General features: G+C 37.7%; 1 protein-coding gene and 2 long non-coding RNA genes across 5 annotated transcripts in view; 1 reads left to right on the top strand and 2 right to left on the bottom strand.

Annotated features, from left to right (window-relative positions):
* LOC118350082 (uncharacterized) overlaps positions 1-147 on the bottom strand; it is a 34,605-nt gene extending 34,458 nt beyond the window's left edge. The window contains exon 1 of the long non-coding RNA XR_004803237.2: positions 10-147. This is a non-coding gene — a long non-coding RNA (uncharacterized LOC118350082). The remainder of the gene's footprint in view (positions 1-9) is intronic.
* Positions 1-6,746, top strand: part of EFEMP1 (EGF containing fibulin extracellular matrix protein 1) — a 62,038-nt gene extending 55,292 nt beyond the window's left edge. For both annotated transcript variants that reach the window (XM_025467612.3, XM_025467601.3), the window contains exons 10-11: positions 48-243; positions 5,146-6,746. In XM_025467612.3, coding sequence (XP_025323397.1) covers positions 48-243; positions 5,146-5,307 — 358 coding nt within the window. In that variant the 3' untranslated portion in view covers positions 5,308-6,746. The remainder of the gene's footprint in view (positions 1-47; positions 244-5,145) is intronic.
* Positions 5,442-15,724, bottom strand: part of LOC112672477 (uncharacterized) — a 166,073-nt gene continuing 155,790 nt past the window's right edge. For both annotated transcript variants that reach the window (XR_003144298.3, XR_003144300.3), the window contains 2 exons: positions 9,922-10,143; positions 5,442-8,021 (listed from right to left, as the gene is read on the bottom strand). This is a non-coding gene — a long non-coding RNA (uncharacterized LOC112672477). The remainder of the gene's footprint in view (positions 8,022-9,921; positions 10,144-15,724) is intronic.

Genomic DNA, 15,724 nt, shown 5'->3' with positions numbered 1-15,724 from the left:
TGGTCTTACCACGATAAACTGGGAAATACTTTTGTTTTTCTCTGCAGCCGATGTGTTTGCCCAGTCTCAAGTGCGGTGTGCCGAGAACTTCCCCAGTCTATAGTCTACAAGTACATGAGCATCCGATCTGATAGGTCTGTGCCATCAGACATCTTCCAGATACAGGCCACAACCATTTATGCCAATACTATCAATACTTTTCGGATTAAATCTGGAAATGAAAATGGAGAGTTCTACCTAAGAGTGAGTAGTACCCTGTGGGCAGCTGTAGCTGTTGGGACAGGCACAAGTTTGCTGTGGTTTGGCAGTATTCACTTAGAAGGAAAGCTAACATTTAAGGAGTTTTTATGTGCAAGCATTGTGTAAGTCTTCCTGAGTGCATTATCTCACTTAATCTTCTTGGTAGCATTGTCAGAAAGATACTACTATTTCATCTCCATTTATACAGAACAGTGAGACTCAGATTTAGTAGCTTCTCTAAAGTCACTCAGATACCAAGATGAAGACTAATGGAGTTGTGTGTGACCAGCAAAACAAAAGCCCTACACACACTCCAAATAGATACCACAAATCAGTGCTGGTTACTTGATTGTACATAGAAAAAATAATTCCTGGAGAGCTTTTCAAGAACCATAAATTCCTTTTTGGTACATCTGCAAGATCATTTACATTCACACCAAAACTGAAACCCGAAAGTCCCTAAAGGGCCCCCATCTTTTTGCACCAAAAGGGCCAGTAGTTGTACCATTCTTGCAAACTTCCAGGCAGACAGTGTGAGGTCATCTTTGTGTTTTCCATTTCTTTGATTGCTGATATGAAATCTTTCTCTGAATTCTGCTATTTCTTTCTTCATGGTTTCTCCTTTCTTCATGGTAGTCTTTGTTTCCCTGTGCCCCTGCTTCTCTTCCTTTAAACTGGCTCTTAGTAGCCCCTCATCCCCCCAAGGGCTTCCAAGCAGATCTCCCTAACTTTGGTGCCTCAGCCTTCCAGGCAAAATCTCAGCAAGTTCATTTTAGGTGAAAATTCTGACATATTTTAAATAAGGCTCACCACTTCATGTGCAAATGATGGCACCCCACCAAGCAGTTTGCAGGGTTCCGGTAACTGTTTCACGCTAAGGATGTTATTCATCCAGTTACAATTTTCTCAAAACTCCTTTGGGCACTCTCCATTTTTAATCAGATTTTAAAGTCAATATTTCATTTTAAGAACATGAAAAGTAAATTGGGAAATTCATCCTTGTGGTAAAGTTTACAGATTTTTAATGTTTACATGTTTATCCCATTCTTTGATATATTAAGTTCCCTTCCAACTCCAGAATTTTGTGATTCTGTTTCTTTGCCAATAAATTAGAAATGATTAATTTCTCATGACCGACTTCTGAAGAGAGAAATCCAACCCAAAATCTATTATTGTTCTTTTTTTTCTAATAGCTAAGAATAAACCTCTCTAACATTAGATGCTTCAAATTTGAGATATACTAGATATTTGTAAAAAATTTACTCTAAATGCATTTCACACAGTTCAGATAATACCAATTTAATAATTTTAGCCCAAATAAATAACATTATTTGTAACCCATGGCAATAAAATAGGTTCATCTCAAAATCTTTCTTAAAAATAGTTTTCCACTTTGATCTTTTAGCTATAATTTAAGAAAATACAATTTCTAACATAATCAAGAGTTAAGCAAAGTTCCAGCATGTTATTTTCCTTGCAATAAACATAGCACTTTAAAAGTTTTATGATTCATATCAGTACATTTATCGACTTGATATTTTCAAATATAAATTCTCAGTGTTTTTCTCAAGTAAAATCTCTTTTTTCCATGAATGATATAAAACATTAGCAATTTTTATAATCCCAGAGTTGATTATTAAATTTTTTGAAACAAAAACTATTTGAAATAAAAAGTCATTTTTTTAAAGATTTTATTTATTTATCCAAGAGAGAAATAGAAAGAGAGAGAGAGAGAGAGAGAGCACAGCAGGGGAGAAGGAGAAGCAGAGAGCCCAATGTGGGGCTGAATCCTAGGACCCTGGGATCATGACCTGAGGTGAAGGCAGTTGCTTAAGCAACTGAGCCACCCAGTGCCCAATAAAAAGTCATTTTAAGATTACTTCTTATCATATAATTCAAGAAGTAATTAGGTTGAATTCTACAAAATTTCTCTACTGAAAAATCCATTTTTGTAGAGGACATTTGACGCATAGGAATCAGTCATCAGGCCTTAATATTGCTCCTACTGTATGCTCAGCCCCATAACAGGTGCATGTATTACATACTTCCTTATTTTAAAGGCTTGAAATATTACATGTGGCAAAAGTTAACATCTAGGAAGGGAAAAGAGAAGCAATTTTATATTCAATTCCATGATCCAAGACATCAAAGAATTAATGTTGACTGGAACAGTTAAAGAATGTATCTTGGGCACCTGGGTGGCTCAGTGGTTGAGCATCTTTGGCTCAGGTTGTGATCCCGAGATCCTATGATTGAGTTCTACACCAGGCTCCCCAGGGGAGCCCCTCTATGTCTCTGCCTCTCTCTCTCTCTCTCTCTCTCTCTCTCTCTCTCTCTCTCTCTCTCCGTCTCTCATGAATAAATAAATAAAATCTAATGTTTCTTGATGGTCATGATACTGGACCTGATCTTTGAAGGATCTGTAGAATACAGGATTTTATTTATATTCCTTTTGGGAGAATACTGAGAAAACTTTCATCCTTAGAAAAGAGGATATATTGTAATAGAAGTAGTACATAAAATTGTAGGTAGAATACCATCCTCCCCACCCATGCCACCCAATACCTATACTTTATTGAGGCTATTTTCTTAATAGCCCTTATCACCACTTTGCATAGTATTCATTTGTCTATATGTGTGGTCTACAGTGCAGGTGTAATGAAAGCAGACTTTACCTGTCTGTCCACTCTTCTATGCTCAGCAAAAGGAATATACCTGGCACCTAGCAGATGCTCAAAAAATATTTTTAAATGAGTAAATGAATTCAACTAATGCCTTCAAGGTATTACTATTACCTTCAAGGGACAAGCACCATGCTGGGTCCTGGAGACACAGCAGTGAATAAAACCAAGCCAATTCCTGCCCCAGTGGAGCTCATGGTCAAGGCACTAAGCAAGTGCTCACAAGTATGCTGAATATTACAATAGAGAGTTGCAAATGCTCATGAGTGCCTACCAAGTCAGCCGCTAAGAAGATAGGAGTGATCTAGAAGCCTCTGAAAGAAGTGAACTTAAGCTGAAGACTAACAATTAAAGACCAGCAAATAGAAGGAATAAAAAGCAGTCCAGTTGGTCTGAAACTCCAAGTGCTGCCAGTGAAGTGACTTGAGAGGAACCTAGAGAGATGAGCAGGGCCTAGATCACAGAATGCCTTACAGAGATATTAAGGTTTCAGGTAGAGGAGTTGCTGTTAGATTTTCATGTTAAAATGAAAATGCCTGGTATATTGCAGAGCCTGGATGAGAGTGGGACAGGAATGGAAATGAAAAGACCAGTTAGTAGTTCAAGAGAATGGGGTATTACACTAGTAGCAGTGAGCCCAAAAACAGCAGACAAGTTTATGAAGATACAGGAAGAACTACATGACTTGGTGAGTTCTGGGGAAATGGAGGATGAGGAGACACCAAAGATAAGTGTCTGTCTTGAGCAACAGTAAATAGTGGTGGTGCCATTTATTAATATGGGGAAGATTGAGCCAATGTAGAGAGGAAGTTAAGTTCAGTTTGGAGATCTTTTCAATTTGGACCCTTCTTTTTCAGTAGGGTCTCTTCTGAAACCACTGAAGCCAACAGACATGAATTACCTGAACTTCCCACTCACCCCCTACAAATTTAAGTTCATGTGTCCTCCTTCTTACCTTCTCCCTTGAGTTTTTCCAAAGATGAGGTTTTACTTCTGTCAATCAAAGCTAATCTACCACCTATATCCTTCCATCCATCTCCTCTAGAACCTTGTTCCATCAAACTTGTATCTACCTCTTAGGTATTCAACTTGCCTCCCTCTAGATGTTGCTCTCTCTCTCTTCTCCCAACCCAAGGTTCTTGAAAGCCTATAAACACAATCTCTGCTTTCTCACTTCCTAGTCACCCTTCTATCTTCTGTTCCCATTACCCTACTGGAGTTGCTCTGAAAAGGCAATGACATCTATACTGCTAAATTCAGAGGGCATTTTTCATTTCCAGTCTCTCTCAGCCTCACTATGCCATTGGATACTGCTGGCCATTCTCCTGTTTCCCAATTAATCATCTGTTTCTTCTCATCTTCCCTCAATGGCTTCTCCTCTGCCCACTCCTTAGATATTAGCCTCTCCCAAATCCAGTCTTATCACATATACATTCTCTCCCTTGGTTTAATGTCCACCCACTGAAGTGATTGCTAAATCCTAATCCACTGTCTCTACCCCCTGCTTTCCTCTGGCATTCAGATTCACACATCTACTAACCTGCCCCTCCAGCTCATTTTCCTCTACTCTCCAGCACCCATAACATTCTTCATCAAAATGAAACTACATCCAGTTCTGAACATACTTCTTTACAAAACTTCCAATTATCTTTGGTGACTCTCCTCAGAAATTCAAAAGCCTCCCCTCAATGCTTCAAGATCCCTCTTCTTTTTCCCCATATTTTTCACCTTTATGTATCTTTGTACATACACTACATAACCTCATGTATCTTAGCATTTGCTGTGTTCCATTGAAATGTGAAACTATTCACATTGTCTCTTCATGTACTAGAACGTAAACAAATGCATAATGCTAAGAAGAAGTGAAAGATGATAGCTTTGTTTACCAGTTCAAAAATTATCAAATTCTCACCTGAACTACAGTCTCTGTAAAGGCTGGTACTACTCAGTAAAAGTGAAGAGAAACATTAACAGAGAGGGATGAACCGAAAACACAGAACTATCAAAAAAGCAGGTCTCTGTAACTTGGAACTAATGACTATGTGTGCACAAAGGGAAAAGAACCAAGAAAGGTTGAAACCAAGAAGGAATTAAGTAGTGACTTTTATCCTACCCTCAAAATTCTTCCCCTAATTCTTATAAGACTAGGTATACTCACAAATAATAGAAACTCCAATTCAAGGAAAATTATTCTCTCCCTCCCTCTTTTTTTCTTTTATTTTAGCAAACAAGTCCTGTAAGTGCAATGCTTGTGCTTGTGAAATCGCTATCAGGACCAAGAGAATATATCGTGGACCTGGAGATGCTAACAGTCAACAGTATAGGAACCTTCCGCACAAGCTCAGTGTTAAGATTGACAATAATAGTGGGGCCATTTTCATTTTAGTCTTTTAAAAGAGTGCACTATAGGCATTTAAATCAGCCAAAGAATATTGTTACCATAAAACACTATTTTATTTATAGACGTATCTAGTACATCTACATCTATATGCTGTACACTCACCAATAATTCAGACAGTTACACCATGGTATAAAGTGGGCATTTAATCTGTAAAGATTCGAAGTTTGTCTTTATTACTGTATGTAAATTAGACATTAATCCACTAAACTGGTTTTCTTCAAGAGAGCTAAGCATACTCTATCCAATGAAACTTGGATTCTTTTCTGTAAAAGTGGGACAAAGCAATGATTATCTTCTGTGGTGCTTAAGGAAACTTACTACAGCTCCACTGGCAGTCTTATAAGGAGGCAACCATCATAACATTGAACAGCATGCAAGTTCAAGAATGAATTTTTTAACTGCTTTGTGAGAAAATGGAAAAAGTCAATAAAGATATATTTCTTTAGAAAATGAGGATCTACCATATTTGTGTTGGTTTTATTTTCATAAGCAGTCTTAACACAGTTGTTTATTACTTAGTAATAAACAATTATTGTATAATATGCTGGTTTATGTTGAATATTTTAAATTTTGTCTGAAATTTTTTATTATGAATGTAAACAAAAAAGTAAGCAAAATTCCCAAAGTGAATAAGGTATCCATAGAGTGATTCTTATATTGAGAAATCTACAGAGAGGAGATGAGAAAACAAATTCTTTTTTAACTATATTGGAGTTGACCTGAAGAAGCAAATTCAGTGTCTTCATCCGTTCAAGCTGCTATAATAAAGTACCATAGACAAGGTGGCTTGTAAGCAACAGAAATTTATTTCTTACAGCTTGGAGGCTGGAAGTCTTAGATCAAAGTGCCAGCATGGTCACATTCTGGTGAGAGCTGTCCTCTGGGTTGCAGACTCATATCTTCACATGGTAGAGAGAGAGTGAGAGAGCTCTCTTGGAGTCAGTCCCTTTTATAAGAGCACTATCTCATTCATGAGGACTCCATCCACATGATATAATTACAAAGGCCTCAACTCCATAATGCTACCACATTGGAAGTCAGGATTTCAGCATATGAATTTGGGAAGGACACAGACATTCAGTCTATAACACTCAGTAAAGGTAAGAACATCACTGAATTCAGGTCTTCCTCAAGATGCAGAACAAAATGAAGAAAAGGTATTGTACTGAAAAAGCTTTAGTTACTGAATAAAATTAAAACTCTAAAACTTCACTTATAACTAAAATTTCTCATCTTAATAACTGATGCTCACAGAGGGAAAAAATGGGAACAGTTCTTATTCTTGGCATCCAGAGTGACTGTGAACTAAAGCAAATTGCCCTCCCTCTGAATTCAAAGAAAAGGTTTTATGTCTTATTTGTTTAAACTGTAACTGCTTCACTTTGATGTGTTATATTTTTAAATAAAAATATTCTTTTAGAGGATCACTCTATCTTTGGAAGTTTTTTTAAGTGTAACCAATAACAGCCAATATAATTCTGTCTGGGAAAAAATTAGTTATAGCTGCCAGAGCAAGAATGACCATTTGATTTTTTTCTAATAGATAATCTAGGAGAAAAGGAAACAAAAAAAAACTGCCAAAATCATGCCACAAAAAGGTGTGCAGCCAATTTTCTCTTACATCAAGTTTAAAAGCACATAGAAATAACCTCTGACACCCAGGCACCTTCGACCCTGAAACAAGTGTTTCTCAAAGAGTTGACTAAATGTTCAACAATTGTCAAAAAGAAAGCTCAGAAGAAATCAAGAAAGAAAACACAAACTTCTTGTGTGAACAGAGGATGGGCTTTTGTTAAAGGAGCATTGAAACATAATGAGACAACAGATCTAATCAAGAACCACACAAGGAAGCAGAGATAACAGCCAGCCACGACACAGCTGGACTGTTGAGTGCATTCCTATCACTCTGTCCACATGAATACTTGTATGCAAGTATCAACACTATCTAGTCCCATACCCATTATAAACCCCATATCCATTAGCAGTAACTCCTCATACCCCAACCCACAAGCCCTTACAGGAGTTACCACTAATTTAGTTTCTGTATCTGGATTTTCCTATTCTGGACATTTCATATAAATAGAGTCCTATGATAGGTACCCTTTTGTATCTGGCTTCTTTCACTTAGCATGATATTTTCAAGGTTCAGTGTAGTAGCATGGATCAGTACTTCACTTCCTTTTATGACTGAATAATATTCCATATTGTAAACATATCACACTATCCATTTGATGCTGGCAGGTGGAGTCCAAGGATCCAGAAGAGGTCCTGCAGAACCAGCCAAGAGGGTCTTTGGCTTTGCACAGGATGGAAATCAAACATGAGCCAGCAGGAAGTGAGAGCAGAGTTTACTGAAGATTCAGAGCAGATACACATGGAGTGTCTTGGAGACTTAGGAAAGGAGGGAGTCTGGTCTTTGCTTGGAGTTTGGTGGTTTTTATTAAGGATTGTGGTTTGGTGTATGTGTCCTCTCAGGCATCCAGGAACCAGTTAGAACAGAGACAAGGGCCAAGGTGTCATTCCTTGGAAGCAGGGGGTCTTGGTGTTGAGATATCTAGCTACAGTGGTGGTCTGTAATATGCATATGATGGCTTCATTTGGTCATTCTCACATGGTCCTTCTTTAGATGTTATCTAAAGAAATCATCAACTGCTATATACTATTTGCATTCGAGGCATATGTAAGTAGAGGTGTAGGTCCTAATAAGAATAAAAGCAGGAAAAGGAAAATAAAAAAGCAGATTTTTTATGGAGTTCTTCAGTTTCCCTGTCCCACATTCATGCATTGAGAGACATAATTTGATATGTTGTTTCCACCTGTAATTCCTTTTTGTCTTACCCATCAAAAAGGACATTGATTCAATTCATCCACTAAAAATGAGCCTAAATCACTCATTTTTAGTTTCATTTTTGACTAAAAAAAAAAAATAGCAAGTGATAAAAAAATTTTTTTTTTCATTCACAGAAGCAAAATCCTGGAAAGAACTTTGGAAAGTTTACACATGAGTTCCCTTACAGGTACAACCATCCTCAGTAAACATAAAAATCTCCTGTTCTCTTTTTAATGTAATTTGAAATTCAAAATAAAGTAAACATCTTCACTAAAAACAAACCAAAGCAGTAAGACAAAGACCTGCTTTGTTTCCGAACTACACATGACTCCCTCCTCCCCTCCTCTATGAGAATCACTGATTTAAACCAGCTCCCAAAGATGGGAATTACAAGACAAATTCATCTTCAGAGTCATTTTTATTCAGCAGCAAACATTTATTGAGCAACTTCTATGGTAATCCTTTCCAGCACTTAAGAGTTTAATGTAGAATAAATGAACCATTTCTAACCTTAACCACTGTGAGACTTAGCTTTTGAGGCCCTTGGTTTCTTTATCCATAAAACTGAGATATTGAAATAAGGAGTTTTTCCAATTTTAATGACTATAACTAACTAATCCCTAACCCTGGGCTACATTGAGAGATAAGGTAGCTCAATTTGCCAAATTTTTTAAAGCATCTGAGCATTCCTTTTATGCAGTGGCTATCGGGAAGCATTGGACATTGGTAGAAGAGAAAACTCATACTGCTTTCATCAAAATAGTTCTTCACACTGTGGGTTCATTATCAGGGGCAAGGATCAATTTAGCTATACATTTTTAAATTACAATTCAAAATAATTTTTTCTGCTATTCAGTCTGTTAAATTGTGCATGTTTTTGCTCCTTTTCACTGTACTGAAATATAAATACTTATGTTAAATTAAAAGTCATTTTGCCTTTTTTCACCAGTGAAAAAAGTGCAGCCATGGGTTCCCTTACTTCCAAACATGCTTCCAAACATGCTTCCAAGGAAATAAGTACATTCTTAGTAAGTTTCAGTAATGAGGCCACAACTAGTCATTTCCGTCATTTCATCGTTCTTTTACCATACCTGCCCTTGGAGAAGTCCATGCTCTCTAACTGGACAATTACATTCTGACAGTGATTATGAAAGGCCTCTTGGTTGTTAAGACAGCCCCCAAAAAGAATAAGTTCCCTTCAACTGCCAAATTTCCCTCTTAACTAGTTTCTTTAACAGCTTGCAATCTCTACCCCCTCTAAACATAAAATTTCTTATTATGTGCACTTATTATTATTAATAATAATAACAACAGGATTCTAAATTTAGACACCACCTAGTCAGGGCATCTTATTTTTAAGACTTGCTCAAAGTCACAGTTTGTTGAGCAACAATGCTGTGCCTAGAATACAGGTCTTCTGACTTAGATTAAGCTCTTTTCGTTGGCCATTTCAACACCAACAAGCAAACCCCTTCTTTCCTGCAAATAGTCCACCCCAGATTGTGAACCAGCTTTTTGATTGCCATGACCAGTTGTCACCACTGCTGCTAGATGCAATTGTGTTGAAATAACACAGATACCAACCTGATTCTGATTTATTTTCTTAAACTTTAGCTGATTGTTCTCTTTAAAAACTCCAGAGAGGCAAAAGTCATCATGTTACACAAAATGCTCCTAAACTCTAGAAATTCAAAGTCAAGAACCAATCATGTGAACCTTACTATACTGGAGAGGACAGCAATTCCCAAAAGATAAAGTCTATTACTTACGATCCAGATGTAGCTGTCTGCGTGGGGGAATTTTGAGAACAACCATGGTGAAGAGGGATCGAAGCTAACACTCTCCTGGTTCAGAAGCTGGGCCAAAAAGCTTACAGGGTCCTTCCTTCCATAGGATTAGTGTAAAGTAAGGAGCTAATGTAAAGATTACTGCCATTCCTTGACATATTCATTAGGTGATTTTTTGAAGGAACAAACAATGAACATCATCACCTGGAATAAGATAAAATGCCTCGTTTTATTAACAACTCGGGCCTCAGTGGGGCTTTCAGTTCTTTCACAGTATGTTTAAGTAAAAAAATGGTAAAAAGTAGGGTTTTTGAATTGTAATTTTAAAATATAGATATTGAAGGGTAGAAATCAGCTGGAAACCAATCCCCACATCTAATAAATATAGTTAGTCATCTCTACCACTTTGCCTCTACAAGGGAGATGTTTTAGTGAATCCAAATAATGGAAATAGAAAGATTGTTCAGTATCCTAAGACCACCTGAAAACAGCCCAGTGGGATTATTATTTTTGGGGAAGCTTCACAAATAGAAGTTTATTGTTGAATCCTGTTTCCATGACTCCAAGCAGTTGCTTATGTTTTGAATAGCCGTGTATGCTTCTAACTTTCTAACTCTTCTTTTAAAATACAGAACAGCTGCTGGTCTGCTCATATGGTATGCATAAGAAGCCCACAAGGGACAAAACCTTCCATTAATATGTCGAATTATTTTTAACAGACTTATATTTCTATCCTGAATCATCATCTCAGAAAGATGGCACATTTCCATCCTCCCAGCTGGGGGGAGCACCTGCAGAATACAAACCCAAACTGTGACACATCTGGTACCAAAAAACCAATCTTGTTTCATCTGGCCAGCAGACTAAAATATCAAGATCGTTGAACAGAAACAAGGCAAAAAGTTAACTGCCTCTTATATGTAGTCAACACAGATGTCTAGTTAAGCTGTTTATATTGTAAGCGCATGTGTACTTTAACGGAGCACAGACCCCTTTAATAAGCCAGAGTTGGAATACAAACGCAAGAGAATTTTAAAGACCTGAATGCAGTAATTCAGTTCTTTTTTATCTTCCCATAGAGATGAAATTAGTTTCTGCAGAATCACAGCATTATTTTTAAAGAGATGCATATAACACAAATAATTTTATTGAGTTTCCTTAGTATCTTCAAATTATTTCCTTTAAAAACTGTATTCCACATTTTTGTATTTTAATATTTAGATTACATTTCTTTAAGTGGTAAATTACTTGCCTGTGACTTAAACCAGGTGTCCTAGTGTGTGTTGCCCCAAAAGCAGACCCTGACACAAGAATTGAGTGTGGATAGTTTGAGGGGTTAACTCAGAAAGAACAGGCAAGGAAGTGGGGGGGAAATGAGTCAGGGAGAGGAGAGATGCAAATAAATGAGTGAGTTAATGAGTAGATCACTTCTATGGGCAACTGGTAGGCATTTCCTCTAGGGAGCCTCTGAGAAATCTTGTGGAACTCACCTCAAAAGCATCCCACCAGAAGCTGCCTAAACTGGGCCATTTATCTACAACTTCCAACTCTGTTGTGAGGGTTGCCCCCAAGGACACTAACACCACACCCATTTATAACTGCCTGCGGAAGAGGGTGCTAGAGTGTCCCTAGCACTGGAGAAAGCCCTCAGGCAGATGGGAAGAGAGACAGAGGCTTGATGTAGGATGCTTTCAGTGAGCTAGAAATTTCCACTGCCGCCCCAGTAAACTCAGGTGGCTGCAGGGAATTAGGGGAGGCATGAAAATCGGCTGACCAAGGTCAGCGCATTGTGTGATGAGTCTGACACCTGAAGAACGTGTACCTGGCCTGATGGCTTCAAATCACATGAACTTCTTCCTTGACTTTTTCCTGTTGGTTCTCCATCTTTTTTTCCTTTCTTAACCTTTCTCTTCTTCTACTCTAGTTTTCTTCTCCTCCAAGTATCACCTCACAAATTAAGCAACAACCATACCCAAAATGCAATTAGATGCAAAGACACATAAGATATCATGTAAAATGGTATTATATAGTTAACACCATGAACCTATGTGATTTCAAAGCACATCACAAGTCCAGTTTGTATAAAACTAGTTGCCCTTCAAAGGTCAATTTTCAGAGAAGCTAATGAAATTATATCTCAAGACCCTTCCCATGCACCAGTCTCTTCCGAGGTCCTAAAGGGACCCTAGCAATGTGTTCACATGGTCATATTTTTGTAAAATTTGCAAAAGTGATATACTTTAGCTGACTTGATTAGGACTGCTCTTTCTGCTTAATGCCTCCCCCCCTTTCATCACATCATATTTCTCTTCATGTTGGATGGCATTGGAGTGGTCACAAGCATTTTTGGGAATCCAGCCTGGGAAAATTAAGTTAGGAGGGTATATTTAGTTTGAGTTTGGTGAGATATAGCTAAACAATTCATAGTCACTTCTATATATGGTTAATTTCAGTTCCTGTCTGTTTCTAGAAATATTCCTACAACCCTCTGTGTTGACAACGTGTACAAAGGTTCAAGGCAAGGATACTACCACAACACAATGTGTCCTACAGCATTCAGTACCAGAGTAAGTAGTAGAAGAAAAATAAGTTTTGATAGACTGGCAGAGGGCCAAAATGGATACAGATTAGAAAGTTATTCCAGCAGCCCAAGAAAAGATGTGTTCACTTGAATCAAGTGTTAGTGGAGAACATGAAGAGAAGTGAACAAATTCAATCCACATAGGAGACAAAATAAAGAATTCAATGATGGCTTGGATATGGACAGTGAGAGAGAAGGACATGTCAGGAATGAGCCTAGGTTTCTGGCTCCCATAATCTGATAGGCAGGCAATTGTTTTCAAGCAAAGATTCAGAAATCTATACTTCTTTCATTTTGGGGCTCTATCATCTTCAGAAGGTTTCCAAGGCCCTGTGCTCATTTACATCGAAAGATGGATCAATGACAGATGGAAAGTGAGAACTTTTTATGGGGCAGGCCTGGAAGTGGCTTCCATCACAATGCTCACCTTCCTTTGGAAGGCTGGGAAATAGAGTCTAGCTGTGTGTCCAGGAAGATAAGAAAATGGGTTTGGACACTAGCTAGCAGTTTTTGCCTAAATGAGGAAGCTAGCAAATGAGTATATTCTTTAGGAACGGAAGTGTTCCACTGGAGCAGAGAATGATTTTCTTTTCTTTTTCTTCCTCCTCCTCCTCCTCCTCCTCCTCTTCCTCCTCCTCCTCCTCCTCCTCCTCCTCCTCCTCCTCCTCCTCCTTCTTCTTCTTCTTCTTCTTCTTCTTCTTCTTCTTCTTCTTCTTCTTCTTCTTCTTTTTCTTCTTCTTCTTCTTGGAGAGAAAGAGTGTGTGTGCTAGTGGGGCAGGGGTGCACAGAGAGATAGGGAGAGACAGAATCTCCATGTTTAGTGTAGAACCCAACACAGTGCTCAATCCCATGATCCTGAGATCATGACCTGAGCCAAAATAAGAGTCAGATGCTGAGTCAACTGAGCCACCCAAGCACCAGAATAATTTTCTGTCAGATTTATATTTTAGCTCTAATTCTTCAGTTAGAGCTTCACTTATTTTTCTCTGTATTCCTTCTCTCTTTTTTGTTTCTTCATTTCTTTTTTTTTATTTTTAACAGCTTTACTGATATAATTCACTGATCATACAAGTCATCTGTTTAAAGTATACAATTTAATGGCTTTTAGTATATTCACAGATATGTGCAACCATCATCACAGTCAATTTTACATTTTCACCTGCTCAAATAGAAACCTTACATCCTTTCCCTATTATCTTCCTATCCTCTCCTTTACCCCATCCCCCAGCTCTAAATGATCACTAAGCTACTTTATATATCTCTATGAATTTTCCTATTCTGGACAGTTAATATGAATGGAATTATATAATTTTTCAAGATTCATCCATGTTGTAGCATTTGTCAGTTTTCCATTCTTTTTATGTCCAAATAATATTCCATCCTGTGCCTACACCTCATTTTGTTTATCCATTCTTCAGTTGATGGACTTTCCGCTTGTTTCCACTTTTTGATTATTATATATAATGCCACTATAAACATTTGTGTACAGTTTTTGTGTACAAAACTGACATGTTTTCAAAACTGACGTGTCAGTTTCTGTTCAAAACTGACATGTACAAAACAGACATGTTTTCATGTCTCCTGGATGTAGTGTCTCCTTTAACCCTTTTAGTACTCCTATGACCTGTTGTTCCCCCTTTTTTTTTTCCGAGAGACAGAAAGAGACAGCATGAGCAGGGGAAGGGGCAGAGGTATAGGAAGAGAGAAAATCCCAAGCAGACTCATGCCTAGTGCAGGAATGGAGCCACAACTCTAAGATCATTACCTGAGCAAAACCAAGAGTCAGACACTTAGACTGAGACACCTAGGCATCCCTGTTATCCCCTTTTGCACAAGTGGAAACAGAATTGCACAGTAAGGTTACTTGTCATGTGATCTGTACAAAGCAGAGCCAGGCCATAAACTCAGGCAGGCTGACTTGAATTTGCCATGCTACTTCTCTCTAGATCAGCTCTTCTCAGACGGGTTTCTAAGCTTTCCTTTTAAGGAATCTAAGAAATTGTACAAAAGTAATGACTACCGTTTAAATATGCCCACCCCCAGCCATGTATCTGTCATCTCACTAAATGCTACACATATTTCCTAAAGTGTATCCAGAAAACATAATTCTTAAAAATGTAATAGCTGCATGAAATTACCACCACTTGCATATTTTACATCATTTTAAGTCACTTTTTCTTGCTTTGCCCCAAATTACACTTATCTTTTTTTTTCTTCAAATTTTTATTTAAATTCTACTTAGTTAACATATAGTGTAATACTGGTTTTAGGAGTAGAATTTAGTGATTCACATTTATCTTTCTAATACACGGTGTAGGCAGACGTTTGGAATGGCAAAGACCATTCCCAGACTACCTATTAACTAATCCTCTTAGATACCCTCTCACCTTAAGTTTTCTTTGGAATAAATCAGTATTACATGTTAGTACCTTCCTTTCCATACTTACTCTAGGTTAAAACTATATTCTTTGAGATCAAGATTTTTTTGTGTGTGACTTTAACTTAGCTTCACATGCCCTTACATAAGCCCAGCAATTGCTTTGACCCATTTTAACCTCTTTTGAGTGTCATCGGCAAGGTGTACTGTCCTTGACAATGAAAGAGACCTCCCTTTTGTCCTTCTAGGCAATCTTTAGCATGAAGCTAAATGCCTTTCAGGTGGAAGAGTTGACCAGATGAAGGAGACAAAGGAAGCTCTTGCTCCTGAGTGACTTTGATTCCTCTTTCTCTTAGAATGGTACATTTCTATACAAGATGATGGACATTTGGACATTTTGATAGGTGCAGTGTGCTTTGAACTGTTGTGTCTAATAATTCTTTCGTCTTGGTTTTTCCTAGCAGAGTGGTATATCTTAGGATGCTGATATGCATATTGTTTGCTTTTCATTTAATGTGGTGAAGCCTTCCTTCTTGTTTTCCCTCCACCTTGCTCTTTAAAATGCATATCACTAACCCGGGTGGGAAGGCAGGCATTAAGTGCAGGAAACTTTTCCTTAACCTCCCCCTCAAAATTCTACGTCCCTTTTTCTTTTTCTTTTTCTTTTTACATCCCTTTTCTTTAGTGTACTTCTTTTGTTCAGGGATAAGTAGAATCCTTAAGTAGTTCCACATTTCCATTTATTTACTTTTAATGAGGGCAAGTCACCTTTTCAATACCTATTTATTCATTCAATGAATATGTAAATATCCACAATTGTTTCAGCC

This window comes from Canis lupus, chromosome 10, assembly GCF_003254725.2.
Source record: "Canis lupus dingo isolate Sandy chromosome 10, ASM325472v2, whole genome shotgun sequence".
NCBI classification, from domain to species: domain Eukaryota; kingdom Metazoa; phylum Chordata; class Mammalia; order Carnivora; family Canidae; genus Canis; species Canis lupus.
The sequence above is the reverse complement of the archived record's forward strand: the minus strand, read 5'-3'. Positions and strand labels throughout refer to the sequence as shown.